This window comes from Pinus tabuliformis, chromosome 1_1 (assembly GCF_031772625.1).
Source record: "Pinus tabuliformis cultivar Carrire ecotype Pingquan chromosome 1_1, CPIR1, whole genome shotgun sequence".
NCBI lineage: Eukaryota > Viridiplantae > Streptophyta > Pinopsida > Pinales > Pinaceae > Pinus > Pinus tabuliformis.
In genome coordinates, this window is record NC_142297.1 from 51239915 (window position 1) to 51261596 (window position 21682).

Here is a 21682-nt window from a genome sequence, read left to right on the forward strand (position 1 = left end):
CCAAAGAGAAGGCATCATCCAAGCAAAGGGCAAAGGGAGTGACACAGAGGCTCCCAGAGGCTGCGCAGTGCCTCAGAGGGCTGACGCAGAGAGTCCTGGGGCTAACGCAGGTCAGCAGGAGGCTGACGCAGAGGCCAGAAGGGCCAACGCTAAGCTTCAGTTGTGTTGGAGAGGATTTCGTGGGACAGGTTTTCTAAATATCTGTTTCCGATTATAGAGGTATTGTTGCCGTCTATTTTTCTCTGTCAGGTGAGCCGGATTAGGCACCCAGTTGTACTCAAATAGACTGCTTAATAATATTACCCTCTGAATAGTTGCATCGATTTTCCCACATTAGGTTTTTTCGGGGACATTGGTCCAAAAATAACGGTGTCACTTGTGTGCTTGTTTTCTTTCAATTGATGATTTGTAGATGTTGTGACGGTATTGTGTTTATTTCAATATTTAACTGTATTAGATAACTTGTTCGGATTTAGTCAAGTAGGAGAAATAAACCAACAGAATATAAATTAATTTTCTAATGGATAGACTTAGAAAATTCAACATGGTATCAGAGCGTGGTTGTAGATCATAGGAAAACTGAAGGCATCAACTTAGCAGAGCATTTGCAGCAGATTTAGCTGTCCCGAGTGACAAAGCTGATCCTTGTAGAAAGCAACAGAGGAAGGAGTGACGCAGAGGGATTGCGTCATCATTCTAGGCGAGAGAAAGGCAACACAGAGGCTAAGGGAAGCAGACTCAGGCTCACGCAGAGCCACGCAGAGGCCAGGAGGGTTGACGCAGTTGGCTGGGGGAGTTGATTTGCCGGTGCCGAGATTGCACCAAGCCAAGTGGCTCAATCCTTTAGTTGCTGGGGCATAGGAGGCTATGGGGTACCTAATCGGGCAAGACGAAGGAGGGAGTTGCTACCGAGGCAGATTTCTAGCCAAGGAATCTGGATCAATGTTGCAGTTACACAGACGATCAGAGTGGGGCAACTTGACATTGGCAGAAGGATTTCCAGGAGCGAAATCAGGACTCAGAGGGAGTCAAGAGGACAACTTCCAGACGGGTAGTAGAGAGACTCAGGAGGAGTTGAACAGAGAACTTCCAGACGGGAAGTAGAGAGACTCAGCAGGAGTTAAACAAAGGACTTCCAGGAGGGAAGCAAAGAGACTCGGAGGAGTCGACAGAAGAGCAGCGAGATGGCCGTGAATGGGCTGAGAGATCAGGACAGGCTGGACGGAGCGTCCAACTTTGTGGTCTAGAAGGCCAGGATCTTGTCCATTCTAGACAGACATCGCATCAAGGGCTTCGCCTTGAGAACGATGGCTATCCCAGTTGACCCGGTAGCGAATGATAGGTACGAGGAGGCAATGGCTAAGGCAAAGTGCATCATCCTTGATGGGGTCAAGGATCATGTGGTACCACATATTGCCAAGAAGGAAACAGCAAAGGAGATGTGGGACACTTTGAAGACATTGTACCAGCATACTTCCGTGCAGAGGAAGATGCTCCTGGAGAATCAGCTAAGGGCATACCAGATGCAGAAGGGAGAGCAGATAGATGTCTTCCTCGGTCAGTTGAAGGAGATCCGTGACCAGCTAACTTCCATAGGGGCCACACCGGATGAGGAATTGATGGTGAGGACCGCACTGAACACAGTTTCTAAGGATTGGGAGGTATTTGTCCAGAGCATACTGGGCAAGACGAAGCTTCTAAATTGGGAAGAACTATGGGTGGCTCTTCATCAAGAAGAGATCAGACTGCTGACCAAGGTGGGGAGTAGCGGCAAAGGGGTCAGGATCAAGAAGAAGGAAGAACAGGATGCGGCTCTAGCATCTGCGGGAAAGCAGGAGAAAAGGAAGAAGAAGGACCTCTCCAAGGTCAAGTGCTTCCATTGTGGGGAACTGGGTCATTTTGCAAACCAGTGCCGAAGGAAAAAGAGCAAGGGAGAGGCTTCCAAGTCCAAGGCAACGCCAGCGAGTGCGGAGAAAGAAGTCGATGAGGATGACGATTGTGCCATGAGTGCTCATGTGCCACTTGAGAAGAAGTGGGGAAACATCAAGCTATAGTCAGTAGAACTACATGCGATGAGGGGCAAGATCCTTGAGGTACCCAACCTCTTGGATTATACCTTGCTACGGGAGCCCCGAAGAGGAGTAGCAAGATTGGTGGATGTCGGTAGAAACAGATGCGGATGAAGCGACAAAGAGTGCTATAGTGCAGGAGTCCCCGGACAGTGCTAGGCTAGCAAGCTGCAACAGTGCGAGAGGCACAGGAGTGTTGCACCAGTGCAGGATGGCACAGAGAGGTGTGCAACGGTGCGAGATGCAGGAGTTGTTGCAGCAGTGCAGAGGTCAGTAGAGGGAGCACTTGTTAGCGGCAGAGGGAGCTTCAACATCGAGAGTGTTTTTAGCCTGACAAGGATGTCAGAAGTGTGAAAATTCTATCACTGCAGCAACTAATTTACTTTTCCTACTTATTTCATCATAAGTTATTCATGAAATTACTTCAACAAACATTAAAATAAATACTACTGCAGATATCACATCATAATATAGAAACAAAAATATGCACACATTGACACAATTATTTTGGACTAATGTCCCTGGAAAAACCCAATGTGGGAAAATCGATGCAGCAAGGGAGGATTTTATTATTTAGCAATTTTCTTGTACAATAGGGTGCCAAACTGGCTTACCCACAGATAGACAAACTTCCAACACTTTCCTAAACCCAGCGTAGGCCCTACTGACCTCTGCTACAGCCTGAAACCCTCTGCGTCAACCCACTGAGGCTCTGTGTAGCCTCTCTGGGCTTTTGCGTCACTCCTACAGCCTCTGCGTGGATGACGCAGACCCTTTTGGCTTTGCGCAGTCTCTGTTGCCTCTGCGTGGCTTCCTCTGGCTCTGCGTATGCCTCCTCTGCGTTGATCTCCCGTCTCTCTGTTCCGTACTTGCTGCCTCCTGACTACTCTCCAGACCACTGGTTCAATTTCTCACCAAACCCCACTCCAGAAATTGGACTGACTAGTCTCCCTCAGTGTGTACTCCAAGTGCCCCTCAAGCCTCCTCTTATACTTTTTCTGTTGCATGGAAGTGCCCTCAAGCAAATAGATCCATTCCTTCTCAGGTTGCAGGAGATTCACGACCATCTTACTTCCATGGGGTCTACACCGGATCCAGAGTTTATGGTCAGGGAGACATTTGTCCAAAGTATTTTGGGCAGGGCTACTCTTCCCGGTTGGGAAGAAATGTGAGCAGCTCTTCGACAGGAAGAGATCAGGAGGATGACCAAGGCGGGGAGTAGTGGTAAGGGAGCTTGAGTCAAGGAAGAGGAGGAGGAGGATGCGGCTCTAGCATCTACGGGACAGCAAGGAAAGAGGAAGAAGAAGGACATCTCCAAGGTTAAGTGTTTCCATTGTAGGGAGCTAGGACATTATGCATCCCAGTGTCCCAAGAAGAAAAACAAGGGAGAGGCTTCTGATTCAAAGGCAGCTCCAGCTAAGGCGGAGAAAGAGGTCGAGACTGATGATGATTGTGCCATGAGTGCTCATGCACCTCTAGAGAAGAGGTGGGGAGACATCGAGTTGTAGTTAGGAGGACTACATACTAGGGGCAGGATCCTTGAGGTACCCAAACTCTTGGATCACATCCGGCTACGGGAGCCCTTAAAAACAGTAGCATGATGACAGGTGTCAGGTGGAGCAAAGTGTAGTGGAGTAGCAATGCAGTGCTTGAGTGCAAATATCTGAGGCAGTGCAGTGGAGGTGGCAGCAATGCAAGAGGCACATAGGTGTATGCAGCGTCGTAGTGGAGGCAGAGGAAGCACAGGATAGCAGCAGAGGCAGCTTTAGCATCACGAGGCTTCCAAACTGACCGAAATGTCAGTATTTGGGAGAAGTCAGTTACTTAATTCTCGGTAACTGAGTTGCAGTGCAGTAGTTAGCAGTGGCGGTGCTAAGGGCAGCATGGGCAGCATATTGAGAGGGAGTTGCAATACAGATGTAGCAGTGGAAGTGGAAGTGTCATGGGAAGCAGTACAAGGAGAAGCAGTGTAGAGGATGTGAGGTAGCAGGCCAAGAATCGGCACAGGTACCGTTGCGGAGGATCAGTGTGATGTTTCCATGGTGAAGCATTACTAGAGCAGATTCCTCGCTAAGAGAGAGTGTTGATTTTTGGTAGCATCGGATGTGCTCTAGCCATGAAAATTGGTGGAGAGGCTAAGGCACATGAGATCTCCAAGACCCAGAAATCGTTGGGGGAATTCCACCCGGATGGAGAGATACTAAAATAATTAATATTTTTAATGGGGTTCCTAAGTCTAAACTTAGGAAAATTAAAATATTAATGTGTATTAATATTGTTAAAATTGGCAACTAGGGCAAAACTTCATGTGGGTCATCTTATTCATGGCTGATAATATTTTTATTAGATTCCTCTTGTCTAGAGGTGTAGGATTGATATAAAGATCATCCGATTCCGATAAGTATTCATGGAGATATGAATCTATTTTGATTATGGAATTATTATCAAGCTGACCTACAACTCATGTAGGCTCAGAAGCCCAACAATCGCATCTATTCAAACACCAACATTGTGTATAAATATAGGAGGACTTTTCCTCATTTGGACTCACTCATCTCATCACATCTCTCTCTCTCTCTACTGCGCAGAAAAGAGTCTCTTCTCTACTGTGCAAAAAAGGGTCTCTCCCTCACACATGTGAAGCCGGAAGCTACTGAAACTGAAGCTACAACTGCAGAAATAATGTTTGACCTGCGTGGACTAGAAGATCTCCTCATCTGAATTGCGATATAGATGCATCTGAACCTCCTTTGAAAGCCGCAACTTTTGGTGGTGGAATCAAGTCAATCCGACGAACGGTTTGCAAGATATCGACTGCCCTAGTTTGAAGGAAGCTGCTGAAACTGACGCTGCAACTGCAGAAGTAAAGTTTGACCTGCGTGGACTAGAAGATATCCTCATTTGAACTGTGTTGTAGGTTCATCTGAACCTCCTCTAGAAGCTGCAACTTTTGGTGGTGGAATCAAGCCAATCCGACGGTCAGTTTGTGAGATATCGTCTGCCCTAGTTTGATGATGAAGCTGTTAATGTTGATGCTGCTGATCTAGGGTTTGCTACTGCTAATATAAATCAAATTTATTGTACTATTTCTCTCTGCTGAATTATTGAAGATAAAAGAAGATTTGATCAAAGGGTTTCCCCACACATTGTGGGGTTTGTCCCTGGCTAGCTGCCACATCTTGTGTCTTTTGTCTTGGCTTGTTTTCTGTCGATCATTTAATGTTCTATCTGCACTTTACTTTATGTACATGTGATTGCTAATCTATGGAATATAATAAGAAAAATAAGTAAACTGTTATAAGCACAGAACATACCATAACTTAACAAATATAATATGGGTGAGAAAGTTCTAAATAATGAGGATCAAGCCAGATCTAACCTTAGTCGTTGATTAGGGACTTAATCTCGGTCGTTGAATCGTCAAAGGGAAAAGTATATGAGGAGGCTTGAGCGTCAGTTGGAGATACACCAAGTTGACCAAGAATTGGATTTTCTGAGGCAGGGTTTGCTGAGAAATCGAGTTAGTGATCTGTTGCAACGAGGGGCAGTTCGGCAGAAGGCCAAGAATACATATCAGAGAGGCAGAGAAAGTGTCGGAGAGACAGCGCCGAGTCTAGGAAGGTTGACGCAGAGGCTGAGGAGGCCAGCGCAGAAGACACATTAGGCCAAGAGGCTAACGCAAAGGCAACAGAAGCTGCACAGAGGGTTGTAGAGCTGACACTGGGCAGAAGAGGCAGCGCTAAGGAATTTTTGTGGGGCAGACTGAGAGTTGAGAGGCAGACGCATAGCAAAAGAGGGTGACGCAGTTCGAGAGAGAAGCTTGGAGCATCTTTCGTTGTCCAGCTAAGGAACTATCGAAGTTGTTGTGGGATCAATCATCCGGTTGCTGACTAGTCGGAATATCTATCTCCGAGGAGAGGTACTTCTGCCAAGGAAAATCTTTGAAGGGTGAGCCATTTCTGGCACCCTAGTTGTATTCAGAAACTGCATAATAATAAAACCTTCATATCTGTTGAGTCGGTTTTCCCGCATTGGGTATTTCCAAGGATGATTGTCCAAAAATAACGGTGTCCCTTGTGTGATTGTCTCAGTTATTTCAGTTGTTGATCTATATATGTGTGAAGGTTGCATTTGTGTTTATTTCGATATTTATATTAATAAATAACTTGTTAATGGAATGAACAAGTAGGAGATAATAAACCAGATAATGCAGTAGGGATTTCTAATGTGTCAAACTTAGAAATTTCCACACAACTCGAGTCTTAGCCTGCAAGGAAACACCAAGTGGAGTTAAATATTTTCTCCATGTTAGCCCGAGTTGTGGATTTAGGCAGCAACAATAAGCACCCAAGTGAAAAATGATCAAAGTGCCTTTTTGAATTGCAGCCCACCTTCATTCAAGAGGAAATGTCAGATGGCGAGAGATATGTGCTTAATGCTGATGGCAGAGGCACATGGCATATCATTATGGAGAAGTGAATGTCAAGGGTTGCTAGCTGGCTGGCTTTCAATTATAGGAGAAAAGTATTCTCCTATGGGATTACCCATTTTGGTGGATAACAGGCTCTTCGTAGACCCAAAGGGAAGATGGGTACATCGAATTCACAACGTTTCATGAATTTGGCTTTCTTATAAGCTGAGAATTTTTTCTTGGTTGGTCATATATTAAAGGCTTTCATCCAAGGCCAAGTTGTTCAAGAGTAGACTCTTATGGACTTTATCCACGTTGATGTCACCCAGAGATGAAGAAGCATAATTTTTGGGAGTGTTTGTGTGCCAAGTGGTGTTGCAAGTATCTTGAGGATCACTTTTCAGTATTGCTCCAGGGCAATATCTACTGGTGCTCTGCTGTGTTTGTGGATTGCTGCTCAATGTTTGTCTTGCATTTATTTGGATATCATTCTTCATTCTGTGTAAACTTAGATGCAAGGCTGTTTTTGATTGTAAGGTGAGCTCCCCATCTACTTATGGATGTATGTGCAAAGACGAGGTATGCCATCAGCTTTGGGTCAAGGAAGTGCTTTTAACGAAAGATGCTTAATCTTTGGATCTGCAGTGTACCTGGATTTTAGTTGCTCTGATGAATAGATTATGATGCCCAATGTATATACCCTTCCATTTTTCATACAGATTCCTCTAAATAATTTCTGTAAATATGTAATGTTTTTTTCAAAAAAAATAATGCAATAATGCTTCACAACTTCAATAAACAGAATGTCATGCTTTTATCTTTTTCATGTTTCCAAGTATTGTGAAGTCGCTAATATTTCGTTGATCTTAAGATAGTAGCTGATGCTAGACATCGTTGTGATGTTCATCTAGTAGGAACCTTCAAAAGCCTCCTTCAATAATGAAAATCAAAGGAGGCGAGCAAGAGAAAGTTCAGTACAAAAGATAAGCTCCAATTATTAATAATCCATAATCTACTTGTGTATCTCTCTACTATCTATTAAGTTTCTGGAAAAGTCATATTGAATGTGAATATTTCTTCATCGTTTGCAAGCACATAAATTTACACATAGCTAGCATTTAATACATTTCTGACAACTGAACTTTTTGAAGCTTAAAATTTATCAACTAACCTTTCATTCAAAAGAGTCAACCCTTCCCCAAAATCAGTATGGTTCATTTGATGTGCCTTCAGAATCTGGTAACCATGTTCGAATGCTTATTAGTCTATAATTGAGGATAGTTGTTGCATAGCATTAATGCTTTCTTTATACTTTCTTCTTGCTGACCATTACTCGTCAATGTTTATGTTCTGTCTACAAACAAAATGATAAAGAGCATGTAGTCCATAATAGTCTAAAGATGCGAATAATAATGTCTTTCGGATTAATCACATCATTAGGATTTGATCGACGTTTCGAACCAACTAATGTGGTTCATCCTGTCCTGAGGACGAACCACATTAGTTGGTTCGAAACATCAACCAAATCCTAATGATGTGATTAATCCGAAAGACATTATTATTCACAATATGGATCACAAAAGTCTAAAGTCTAAAGATGTGTTCAATTTGAAATCAGAACAAGACATTTTCTGACAAGCTGAATCAAAAACAAAAGAAAACAAGCAAATATTATATTATCAAATAAATGGTAAATGATGTTTATATCAGCAATCATTTATTGTGCCCAATGTTCTAGACATTTATATCTTAGTGAAGTTTTATATCTTAGTGAAGTGAGGTGCATTTCCAAATCTCCCTGGACTAAACTGTTTGAGAGAGCAGGGTGTCAAAGGGCATGTGCATATCTGACCAGGTATATATGCTGAGCCAGAGAGAAGTTAGCATGCAAAGACGTGATATGAACTGTGGCCATTACTATAAAGGTCACACTTCAAAGCCCTTAATCAAAACTTATAAATACACAGCAATCACAAAGCAGATTTTCAATCTTTCAAAACCATATGGAATTATGAATCAACAGACACTAACTGTTGAAATCAGAGATATTGTTAATTAGATTAATTCAAAAGCCTCCTTTCTCTCTTTATCTTGTAATTTATCTTTTATCATGTAGCCTTCAGGAGCAGCCTTGGCAATCCCACAATTTCTGTATGACTTGCTGTAATTCCAAGTACAATTGACTACCTCTTTTTGGTCACCTGTGGACATTAATAAAATTATCTGATTTATATCTTGTATGAACATTATTATCTTATGTATCAGCTTAAATTGATCATTAATCTGTTATTTGACAGATCAACTACTGCTGGCAATATTTTTATACCAAAAGCCATGTTACAAGTTTTGCCGAAAGTCAATTTTGAGGTTCACAAGTTGGCAAACCTTAAACAAAGTTTGGTGTTCATTGAGGTTTGTCAAACCTCATGGCCATTGGCCAAGTCTGTAGCTCAAGCTCATAACCTCATGTCACAGCTCAAGTGCATAGTCTAGACTCTATCCTTGGAGTTTCCATGATTGTAACATTTATTATGTTTACTGATGTTGATTTCTTAGTATCTTATGTTAAATTTCACTTTAAAGTAAATATACATATGGATAGATAGATAGATAGATGAACCTAATGGTAAACCTCATCCCAACCTCATTGAACATTTTGAATTTGAGATAAACATAATCATTGTCGAACCCTATATCAAACTTGAACCATGTGACTTACGTTGATTTCTGGTAGCATCGAATGTGCTCTAAGTCTCAAATTTTGCAGGGAGGCTTAGACATATGTATTCCACAATACCCAGAAATCGTTTTTGAGAAATTCCAACCGTGGGTGAAATTTCTAGAAGAAGATGAGGATCAAGTCAATATGATCTGAGCCATTGATTAGAATCTAATCTGGGCCGTTGAATACTCAACTAGAGGATTATAAGGACTTCGATGGGCATTTGGAATACACACCAGGAAATACTCAGTTACCCGAGTAAAATCGATTTCCTCACTGGTCGAAGTTCGGCAAGAGGAAATCGATTCAAAGGGAGAGTTGCAGGTGAGGAGGAGAGAGGGTATCAGCAACAGTCGAAAGGCAGGATTGTTAATTTTAGGTATGTTCTATGCTTAGAGCAATTTATTTCAATTTTCACAGTTAGTTCAATATCTTTTCCAGATTAGCAATCACGTCAGCGTTAAGGTAAGAGCATAGATCATCTCTAAGAAGATGATACATGAGATCAGTTGAAGATATGTTGCTTCAACTGATTCTCCAAGGTGACTCCTTCACCTATCGTTGTGTTGCATTTCGTCATCATGTTGCACCTCACCGCGCTACACCATGCTGCACCCATCATCACTATGCTGCATCTCATCACGCTTCATTAATCATGACTGTACCCATCACTGTATTGCATTATGTGCCATTGCTGCACCATGTTGCCATATTGACCTATGTGTTGGCTGCATCTTGCTTTTTTGTTGTCCCTTGCTTGTTGTCCCTAGCATGCTTGTTGTCTTTAGCATGCTTGTTGTTGCATGCTAGTTGTCCCTTACATGCTCGCTGTAACATTGCATGCTTGGTGTATTTGCTGCTAAGTACCATACAACAGTCACAATGTTAGTTAGTTGTCCCTTGCATGCTGCTCTCCTTCGGAGACAGATGCTCTGGTTGTTCCGGTAGTTCCCGGCAGTTCGCCGCAGTTACCGCTGTGACCGGCAATTCCGGCGATTCCGGCTTTTCTCGGCAGTTCCGGCAATTCCGTCTGTTTCCGGCAGTTTTGGCAGTTCCGGTTATTTCGGATATTCCCGGCAGTTCCAGCTTTTCCCAGCAGTTCCTGCTTCTACCCTCTGCGTCAGCTTTCCCAGCTATTCCGACAGTTCTCGACAGCTCCGGCTATTCCCGACAATTCCGGAAATTTCGGTTATTCCTGGCAGTTCCAACAGTTCCAGCTGTCCCAGCAGTTCCAACAGTTCTCGGCAATTTTGGCAGTGCCAGAAATTCCGGCAGTTCCAACTTTTTCCCTCTGGATTAGGGCAACGTTATCCCTTAGGATCTCTCATCCTACTAAAACCCAAAGACAAGTAGAGAGGAAGAGATCACAAGTGTGTTGAAATGACTTGAAGGCCACCTCTACTTATACTAAAACGTTGAGCACAAGTGGGGTTTATTTGGTTGCTGGCCGACCTTGACGAATTGTCCCATAACACAAATAAATTCATATCTCCATGAATACTTATCGGTATCGGATGATCTTTAAATCAATCCTACACCTCTCGATGAGAGGGATCCAAGAAAAATATCAGCTTCCATTAATAAGATGACCCACATGGAGTTGGCCCTAGTTGCCAATTTTAACACTCCCTCTCAACTAGGGAGAACTCCATCCACTAATCAATATGTCTGACTGTACTATCTCTGCCATCAGTGCCCTGCACTACTCTGCTCTGCTGAACCATGAAGAAGAAGAATTAATCGAGAATGTCTCATACCATTCTCTGCTGACCCAAAGTCAGTTTCATCTTAAGAGAGTGTGTCACATCACTCTTACTGGCCAAAAGTCAGTTTTATTGATCCTAGATCAATATCACAAGAGAGTGTCTCAAACCACTCATACTAATCCCAAATTAGTTTCATTGATCCCAGATCAATGGAGGTCATCCTAGCATAGAGAGTACGGTAGATACATCGATGCGTCCATCTATAGTACTACTATGGTCCCTAACCCCATTTCCCTGCTCATTTGATCAGATGAGAGGTACTTCCCATGAGTCCCTGACTGCATGGGTAGGATGCCTCGACAGAACAACTAATCATCCTGCCCCACAGTTAATCATCCCGGCCCATAGGAGAACTAATCATCCTATTTCACAGTTGCCACGAGAGAACTAATCATCCCAGCCCACAAGAGAACTAATCAGCCTGTTCCACAGTTTCCACAAGAGAACTAATCATCCCAACCCACAGGAGAACTAATCATCATGTTCCACAGTTGCCACGGGAGAACTAATCATCCCGGCTCACAGGAGAACTAATCATCATGTTCCACAGTCGCCACGGGGTATCACAGGGGAAGGTTGAACCTATCATCTTGTACATAGCGCACCACCAGGGGAGGGTGAGTCACCCTATGGTCGTATGTTGCTTCAATAAGTACCCCAAGCCCCCCAGAGCTCCCAGAGCTCAATGCATGCAACATGCAGGACCATTATAAGAAGGTCTCTCAACAACTCCAAGTCGTTTGGGAAAGTCACAGATTTAACCTTTCCCCGGGCTTTAACAAAATGTCTGCGACCTGTACATCAGTCTCAATGCGATGGAGTCTCCTCGCTCATCGACTTACCATATCCCAGATAAGGGAATATCTAATGTCTATCTACTGGAGCAATCATCAAATAGGGGATTCCTCAATAATCGAATCCCCCCTCTGGTTGTCACAGAGAATCACAGTGGTATTCATCATGTGTACAAACAACTCACTTAAGAGCTTCTGCAACCATGCAGCTTCACACGAGATCATACTCGTAGCTATGTATTCGGTCTCGACGGTGCTTATAGCAACCGACTTTTGCTTCCTGCTCATCCATGATATCGAAGCAGAATCCAAAGAGAACCAGCACTGAGAAGTGCTCTAGTGATCCTCCACACTGCCTGCCCAGTCAGCATTCAAATAATCATGCAGTTTCATATTTCCGGCAGTGTATCTCAATCCATGAGAGATTGTGCCCTGAAGATATCTCAGAAGATTCTTGGCACCAATCCAGTGAGGCTCACGATGCTAACTGCAAAACATATGTCCGGACGGAAGTTCGCCAAGAACATCAACGCGAATGAGTTTATGAAACTCAGAGGCATTTCCCAAATCTGGTCCTACATCACTACCATATAACTTCTGAAAGTTAAGATCTTCGAGGTAGTCACAGGCTTGCAGTTTATCATTCCACATCTGGAATCCAACTCACTCTTACTTCTGCAAATGAGAGAGTCTGCACCTGTCAGAAATAGGTCGTCCTCATAAGGTGCCGGTATGAGAGGTCTATCATCCACAACTTTCAGGTAATGGTTTGGATCGGTTTCACTCCTAGTGAATCTCAGCTTCATCAAACAACTATCAATCCTCTCATACTACGTCCAGGGTGTTTTGCTTCAAGCCATAGAGGGCTTTCTTCCACCTATATACCTGAGATTCCCGATCATGAATCTCAAACTCGAGTTGTTCCAAACCTGTGGACCTGTTGCATGAGGGGAATGGTCCCCTTATAAGATTTTCCTTCGGTGCATCTCAGACATGTACCTTCATGCTCTTCTTGAATTCAAGCATCCCTATCACCATCCGACTCACATCGGGTAAAGCCCCATAGGTAGACCTCCAGTGTTATAGATGTGATATTTCAATTGACATGATTCTCAATGGACCATCCTGCAACTTGATACAAATTGCCAACCCTGAATCCATGAGAAAAAGCATCTTTGAAAATTCTATTTTTTAATGCGTACCTTTCCATCGATGAATGCCACCCTGAAACCTTTGGCTTCCATTTCCGAGATGGACACCAGGTTCTTCTTGCGATTAGGTACATAAAAGAGATTCTTGTAAATGAATAGAGTTACTCTCATTCAATTGAGGGGTAACATTCCCTACACCCTTTACGGGATAGGTGGCATCGAATCTGTAGTGCCCTAATTTCGAATTTACAGTAACCAGATAAACACTCATATGAAATTTGAAAACAGTAATGCATAAAATTGTAATCTGCACCTACCTGAGCTGCTGGCTGACTTCCGATTCCGCTGCTGAACTGGTAATCCTGAACTGCTGACTGATTTGATTCAATTTCGAGATGGCCAATACCACCCTACCAGACAGAGCAACCTGGTTGCTCAATCCAGAGAAGCTCTCCACAGAGGCTCTCTGTCCCTCCGTGCCCAGAACTCAGATCACTCAAGACTCTTCCACTGCAAAGTTACTTCTCCTGGTTTCCTGCTGATGAATTCATAATTCTCTGGTTTTTTTTTATCCCCCCACTTCAGGTTCAGGCCCTGCTATTTAATCCCTGGTCTGGCGGTGGCCGCCCTCCCACTTGCAGCCACCGCCTTCCTTGCATTCAAGGTTCTGGGATATTTTCCACTGACTTCTTCGTTTAGCAATCAATATTTAGCTGGTTCGGACGCGCTTTTATTAATGGCTGGGGTGACTCATAGGTAGGTTATTGTATAGTAATATCATGAATCAATTTATTGACTTTATAACATATAAACCTTTCGTATAATCTGTAAGTTTTAATGTATATACTTTATAACATTCCTATATATATACTTTATGACATCATATATAAAGTTTCATTTATATATTATAACATTACATATAAAGTTTCATTTTATACTTTATAACATTTTACTTTATACAAAGTTATATATATATATATATATATATATACTTTATATAATTCAGTTACATGTTTTGTAATATTAATATATATATTATAAGGTTAAATTGTATATTTTATAAAATTTAAACTTATATACGTTTTAAATTTAAATTATATATATAATCTTAACATACTTATAGTTTAAATTTCCACACAATTGGTTTTATTATAAAGTTTAAAACTTTATAAGATGGATTATTTTAGCAGGGTTGTTACAGAATCCAAGGATAATCCCACGGTTGTTTCTGTCTCTACCAAATTCAAGAGAGCACCCTTCTATCCGATGAGGTGCCTTGAAGCACTACGATCAATAAGCCAGATTCCCAAAGAATCTGAAGGAGATGAACAATACAAGATAACACTTCTTTATCTTATCAGAAACAACATTTGATTCTTCATACCTGGGGTTCCTTGCTTTCTCTGAAGAGTCGGTCGTTTCCTTGATAACCTGCATTACCTGTCATTCCTCTGATCATTGAAGATGTCCCTGGAATGATTGTTATCATCATCAAGTGAAGTGTCCCTACCTCAGACACTCCTTCGCATGATGGCCGAACTTATTACAACTAAGGCATCTGCCTTTCCTTCCACCCTTAGATCCGGACTTCCCATTGAAGTGATATTTAGGTAGGCCATCAGTTGCGCCATTCTGATAATATTCTCTGCTTCGACTTTACCCTTGGTGAATTTGAAGAGGGATGAGGAATCCATTGATCCTTTTTTCTTCTTTCCCAACTGTCTTTGGTGATTTCTCTTTCACTCTTACTTGGGCATTGCCTTCACCTTAGCTTTGATAACATGTTAATTTTAGGTATGTTCTATGCTTAGAGCAATTTATTTCAATTTTCACAGTTAGCTCAATATCTTTTCCAGATTAGCAATCACATCAGCATTAAAGTAAACTGCAGATAAAACATAAACATAAATTGCACAAGACAAGCCAAGAAAAGAGGACACAAGATGCGGCGCTTGCCAGGGACAAACCCCAATGTGGGGAAACCCTTGATCAATTCTTATATGTTCTTCAATAGTTCAGCAGAGAGAGAGAGAGATAGTACGTTTACAATAGAAGTCAACACTTTGACTTATCTAGATAAGAGCATAGATCATCTCTAAGAAGATGATACATGAAATCAGTTGATGACATGCTGCTTCGACTGATTCTCCAAGGTGACTCCTTCACCTATCATTGTGATGCATTTCGTCATCATGCTGCACCTCACCTCACTGCACTATGTTGCACCCATCATCACTATGTTGCACCCATCATCACTATGTTGCATCTCATCACGCTTCATTAATCATTAATGTACCCATCACTGTATTGCATTATGTGCCATTGTTGCACCATGTTGCCATACTGACCTATGTGTTGGCTGCATCTTGCTTTTTTGTTGTCCCTTGCTTGCTTGTTGTCCCTATCATGCTTGTTGTCCTTAGCATGCTTGTTGTTGCATGCTAGCTGTCCCTTGCATGCTAGCTATAACATTGCATGCTTGGTGTATTTACTGTTAAGTACCATACAATTGTCCCAATGTTAGTTAGTTGTCCCTTGCATGTTGCTCTCCTTCGGAGATAGATGCTCTAGCAGTTCCGGCAGTTCTGGCACTTTTGGCTGTTCCCGGCAGTTCCGGGCAGTTCCAGCAATTCCGGCAATTCCGACTATTCCTGGCAATTCCCAGCAGTTCCGACTTCTACCCTTTGCGTCAGCGTTCTCACCTGTTCCAGCAGTTCCGGCAATTCTGGTTGTTCCCAATAGTTTCGGTAGTTCCGACAATTCCGACTATTCCTGGCAGTTTCGGCTTCTTCCCTCTGCGTCAGCTTTCCCGACTATTCCGGCAGTTCCCGACAGTTTCGGCTATTCCTGGCAGTTCCGACTTTTCCCAGCAATTCCGACAGTTCCCGGCAGTTCCAGCAATTTCGGCTATTCCCGGTAGTTCCAGCAATTCCGGCTATTCCCGGCAATTCCGATAGTTCCTGCTGTTCCCAGCAGTTCCAGCAATTTCGGCAATTCCGGCTTCTGCCCTCTAGATTAGGGCAGCGTTATCCCTTAGGATCTCTCCTCCTACTAAAACCCAAAGACAAGTAGAGAGGAAGAGATCCCAAATGTGTTGAAATGACTTGAAGGCCACCTCTATTTATACTAAAACATTGAGCACAAGTGGGGTTTATTTGGTTGCTGGCCGACCTTGACGAATTGTCCCATAATACAAATAAATTCATATCTCCATGAATACTTATCGGAATCGAATGATCTTTAGATCAATCCTACACCTCTCGATGAGAGGGATCCAAGAAAAATTTAGCTTCCATTAATAAGATGACCCACATGGAGTTTGGCCCTAGTTGCCAATTTTAACAAGGATGAAGTGAACAAAGTTCCTTCTTCAGATTAATTACTCCAGAAGACTTGGAATATTAAGATATCCATGAGGATACAAATATTATATATTAAATTTGAATAAGAATGATACAATGAGAGCGAGAGGCTTGCTTATATACCAAGCAGGTGTCTCTTCACGGAGAGTCATGTGTAATTTAGACATGACTCTTCAACCTAATTATTAATTAACTAATCATTATTTATGATAATTAGAATTTACATTATTTCTTATATATATTTTATTCATAACATTGTCTTCCTCCTCAATAAGGTTTGTCCTCAAAGCTTGTTGATGAAAAAGGCTTGATCTCTTTTTCGGGTTCGAATGTCTTCTCATCTCGAGACAGTCATCTTCATCGATACAAGTTGATATGATCCTTGGAGTGATATATAAAATTGCCGCACAAAGAAGGGATCGGACCATCCTAGATCAATCTTCTAAGGAACCTTGCAGTTACTTGCTAGCCAAGATAATTTGTTATCTTCATACTGGATTGTGGTGAAATCATTATCCTTCAGAACATCAATATGTTGTTTCTGTTCTGGATGGTATAGATACGTAACTTGATTGGGTTGTCTACTCTCGTGATTCGGATGTCGATATGGAACTTTTTTGGTTTGACTTTCCCTTATTGGGCGTGTGGCAATTTTTCGATTTTCTTCTCGCGAGTATGTTGTTGAGTTGGTTACAAAACATTCACTTGGGATGTTCATTGTCTAGATTGCAACATCTAAGTTTGTATTTTCTTCAACTTGCTCATCTTCTTCCTGAGTTGTGACATTCACTAGATTGGTATATGCTCCCTTATTTTCAACTTGGGCTATTACGACTGGAGACTTCGATACATCCTCATGAATACAATGTTCTAACTTGTCTTTTAACGACTTCTTGTCCTTCTTAAGCTTTTTAATTTGTGTTAGTAATTTTTCGCTATGATCCGTAAGTCGCAAGACTTCTTCATTTCTATCAATAGTTATTTTGTCAATTTCATTTTGCATATTTTGTAATACTTTTTTACCTTCTTGAGAAATTACTTTTGAAATATCTGATATATCATCTGGCGTTACCGAATTTGGCTTCAGTGTAACATCTTGGAGTGTTATTTTCTTCTTCCTGTAAGAAAATGTTAAAAAAAAATTCTTCGTATTTAAGATGACAGATCCTACCGTTTCCATCCAGGGTGATCCCAAAATAATGTCACCTTGCTTGTTCCATAGGGTTTGAACTGAGAATTGCAATACGAATGTATAATCTTAAATGTTTAACTGTAAATTGGCTATGACATATTTTTTATTGCCAAAAAAGTCTAAATTTTCAGTTATATTTGACTCCGAGATCACTAATTGGTTTGCGATTTTAGGTGTTATATAATTTTTATCTTCTGCGAGAGAGAGAAATAATAACATCTTTTCCTGCGAGAGTTCCCTTAATGTTAAATAGCGCTTTAGCGTAGCTGGGTAGGGTTTCTGGGAATCTTCTGGCCTTCATTTCCTTATTAGGCTCCATTTTTTTTTCTCTCTTCACTTCTTTTAACTTTGTATGGAACCTTCTTCAGTGTTAATTTTAATTTTAATTTTTTTATTTTATGTTAAATACCCTTTATTTTTATTTTACCCCCTTTTTAAAACTTTTTAAATACTCCTTTTATAACTTTTCAATTACTAGCTTCAACAATTACTTTACTTCTAAGAACTTATTTTCTTTTCTTTTTTTTTTAATCTTTTGACTATACTTTATTAAAAATAATGCTCTAATGATTAAAAAAAATTATGTCTTTTTGAATCTCTTTGTTTTTATAAAGACTTTCACCACTCTTTTATTGTTCCTTTAAAATATATCTTCGAATACCCTTCCACCAATATACTATGGACAATTGTTTCCACAAATATTATGATCACCTCGACTTAAGGCTCGTTTGATTAGTATTAGTATGTTGAGAAATAAATTTCCGTGATGCTGTTAGAGATGCGACCCTTCAGCTTGCTAATGTAAAAACACTTTATAACCCTTTTTCACTGAAGCACCCGATGGTTTCAACACTCGAGTCTTTTTGTATGGTTGTCTATGCTCAATAAAATGTTAGCCTCTTTTGCTTACACGACAATGTGGTTGAGTACAGTGGAAAATAGTCCAAATGCAGAGTAAAATTTTTGTACAGTGAAAAAAACCGCGACAGATTATGCAGTTATACATGATGAATTTCTAACTAGCGCCTCTCGTGAAAGTGTTTAATGGTGTCGCCTATACAAGATTAAAAAAGTGGTCTTTTTCTAGATAACAATTCTCTAACTATGAATGATATTTTCCGCAAATATTGTGCCCAGTTACAACGTATATGATGTGGCCTGTAGATGGAAACAATCGTGGCTTATCTAGTTCAAAGAGATATTACGGTTTCAGTGGCGGTTTGTACCATGATGGGAAAAACGCAACAACGGTGTGGACACTCTCCCGACTAGATATGGTGGTTGCTACCAAAAACAGACCTGCGACTGTGTCGTTGTGTCTAGCGGCTCGAGGGTGGACGATGAGGGATCCGGTAGTGGCGGACAGATAAGGTTTTTTTTTTTTTTAATATTTTTTTTACTTTTATGATTTTTTTAAATTTTTTTCCTTTGTATTTCGTTTTTTTTTCCAATTTTTTTTTTTGAAATATGTATTTTTTTATAGTATATTTTATAATATTTCTTTTTATCTTGATCTCTTTTTTTTTCTCTAATAATAATTTTTTTTTAATACAATAGTTTTTTTCTTTTTTCCGTATTTGATTTCTTTTTAATGATATTTTGTTTTTTTTTTTTATAATATATTTTTTTTGAATCTAATGTTTTTCTTTTCTTTTATGGCCAAGGGCCTATTGGCGGCGATGGAGAAACTCCAATTTGTGTAGTGAATGCTTCAGTCATGACGGCAACAAGGTTGACAAATTTCAAAGTCAAAGCCCTGGATCGGAGAACATGGCTCTGTGCAGCGGTGGAGCGGCCAGAGGATCGACTGCTCCGATACCAAATGAAGCGAACAAAGTTCCTTCTTCAGATTAATTACTCCAAAAGACTTGGAATATAAAGATATCGATGAAGATACAAATATTATATATTAAATGTGTGAATAAGAATGATACAATGAGAGCGAGAATCTTGCTCATATACCAAGCATGTGTCTCTTTATGGAGAGTCATGTCTCATTTAGATATGACTCTTCAACATAATTACTAATTAACTAATCATTATTTATGATAATTATCATTCACATTATTTCTTATATATATTTTATTCATAACACAGGAGCAGAAGAAGTAGAGTAGAGAAGAGACAGTGCAAAAGCTCTGACGCAGAGGGACAACGCAGAAACTGAGACGTTGGGATTGTGCAGTCCCTACGCAGAAGCTAACGCAGTGACTGACAGAGGGGGTGGCAAGTCCTCTCCCAGATCAGAATCTCGCCAAGGAGTGTGAGAAGTTGTCTGTAACATTCTCACAAATATATATTTTCTATTCTACTAGTTGCATCTTGTACATGAAATTTTTTGTTGAAGATTAATAAAGAAACCCTCATCTATTGCACCAATTTTCCCGCATTGGGTTTTTTCTAGGGACAATTGTCCAAAAATAACTACGTCATTGGGATTATCCTTGTGCTAGTATTTTTCTTTGCATTTACTTTCCACAGTATTTTAACTGTGAAGGCTGTCGTAGAATTTATTTTGATATTTGTCATAGAGACACTTTGAATAACTTATTTCTAAATTAATAAGTAGAAGAAATAATATCAATCACTGTAATTGGATTCCTATTTTAAATTTTTCACATCATATTAGAGTTGAGATAAGTGCAAACCAAAAGAGCCAAGCATTGGAGAGAAGAAGGGAGTTCAAAATTACTACATAGGCAAAAAATCGAAACCCCAAAGGAATTGTGCAGTCCAGTCTTGGAGGGGCAAATTTTTCATTAAAAAAATCCCTCTCTAAGTGAGTCAACAAAGAGGAAGATTTACAAGTTGAAATTGCTAATGACAGAGGGAGCAGCGCAGAGCAGTATTCAGGTAAAGATGCAGTCTACAGCAGTTACTGGGGCAGAAAAAGCGTCAAAGATCGATAAGAAAATAGCACTAAGAATGATGGAAAATCAAGATGTATCCAGATTATCTTCTAGATTAGAAGAAGAATTCGCATGTTTGTCAAGTTCAACATCAGTAGATATTTGGTACATTGATAGCGGGGCTTCAGCTCATATGACTGGAGTACGAGAATGTTTCTCGAGCTATCAAGAAGAACAAATGGACTTCCAGATTACTATGGGAAACAGAACAAAGTGTACTCCAATAGGGAGAGGCACCATAGCATTTCAAACGGAAGCAGGAACCAGCATCTGAGTCACTAATGTTCTGCATGTGCCCGAGTTAGGAATGAATCTGATTTCAGTGTCCCAGTTACAGGACAAGGGATACGATGTATACTTCATTGGAAGGAAAGTATATGTCAAACATCCAAGTTGGAAGAAGAGACAAATTGGAGCTTGAAGCAATAGACTGTATAGATTGCAGCTTGAGTCTACAATGGCACTGATAGGCAACAATCTTGATGGTGAAAAGGAACTTAATGAGCTATGGCATAGGCGAATGGGACACTTACACCATTGATCTTAGAAGATTCTTAGAGAGACTGTGACAAGAGTTTTAGTCCTTTGTACTGAGCATGATGATATATGCAGAGGATGCGTACTAGGGAAGTACGCTAAAGCAACTTTTCCCAGGAGTAAAAACAGAGCAGAAGGCGTATTGGGATTAATACACTCAGATATTTGTGGTCCAATGTCCAAAAGAGCTCTTAGTGGTGGTGAATACTTCGTCACCTTTATTGATGATCACTCCAGAAAAACCTGGATCTATTTCTTAAAGGCCAAGGATGAGGTCTTCGATCAGTTCAGAGAGTTCAAGGCTCTCGTTGAGAACATGACAAGGAAAAAGATAAAGGTATTGTGTTCAGATAATGGTGGAGAATATACGGACAAAGACTTCACAGATTTTTGCACAAAGGAGGGCATCAAAAGAGAATGGACAGCTCCCTATAATCTGGAGCAGAATGGAGTTGCAAAGCACAAGAATAGAACTATTGTTGGAGCGGCAAAGGCTATGTTGTATGATCAAGATCTGCCTAAGTTCTTATGGGAAGAAGCTTGCAACACAACGGTGTATATCCAGAATAGAACTCCTCACAGAGCATTGGGAAAGAAAATACCCGAAGGAGTCTTCACCGGGAATAAGCCGGAAGTCAATCATCTCAAGATATTTGGAAGCGTGTCATATTGTCACATTCCAGACAAGAAGCGCAGTAAAGCGAATCAGACTGCAGAAAAGGGGTACCTCGTAGGATAGAGTGAGACCTCAAAGGCATACAGAATCTAC

At 40.9% G+C, this 21682-nt stretch overlaps 1 protein-coding gene across 3 annotated transcripts in view; it reads right to left on the bottom strand.

The window, feature by feature from the left end:
* Window positions 1-21682, bottom strand: part of QC (glutaminyl cyclase) — a 414279-nt gene that overhangs the window by 223011 nt on the left and 169586 nt on the right. For all 3 annotated transcript variants that reach the window (XM_089391524.1, XM_089391522.1, XM_089391523.1), the window contains exon 4: window positions 7652-7716. In XM_089391524.1, coding sequence (XP_089247650.1) covers window positions 7652-7716 — 65 coding nt within the window. The remainder of the gene's footprint in view (window positions 1-7651; window positions 7717-21682) is intronic.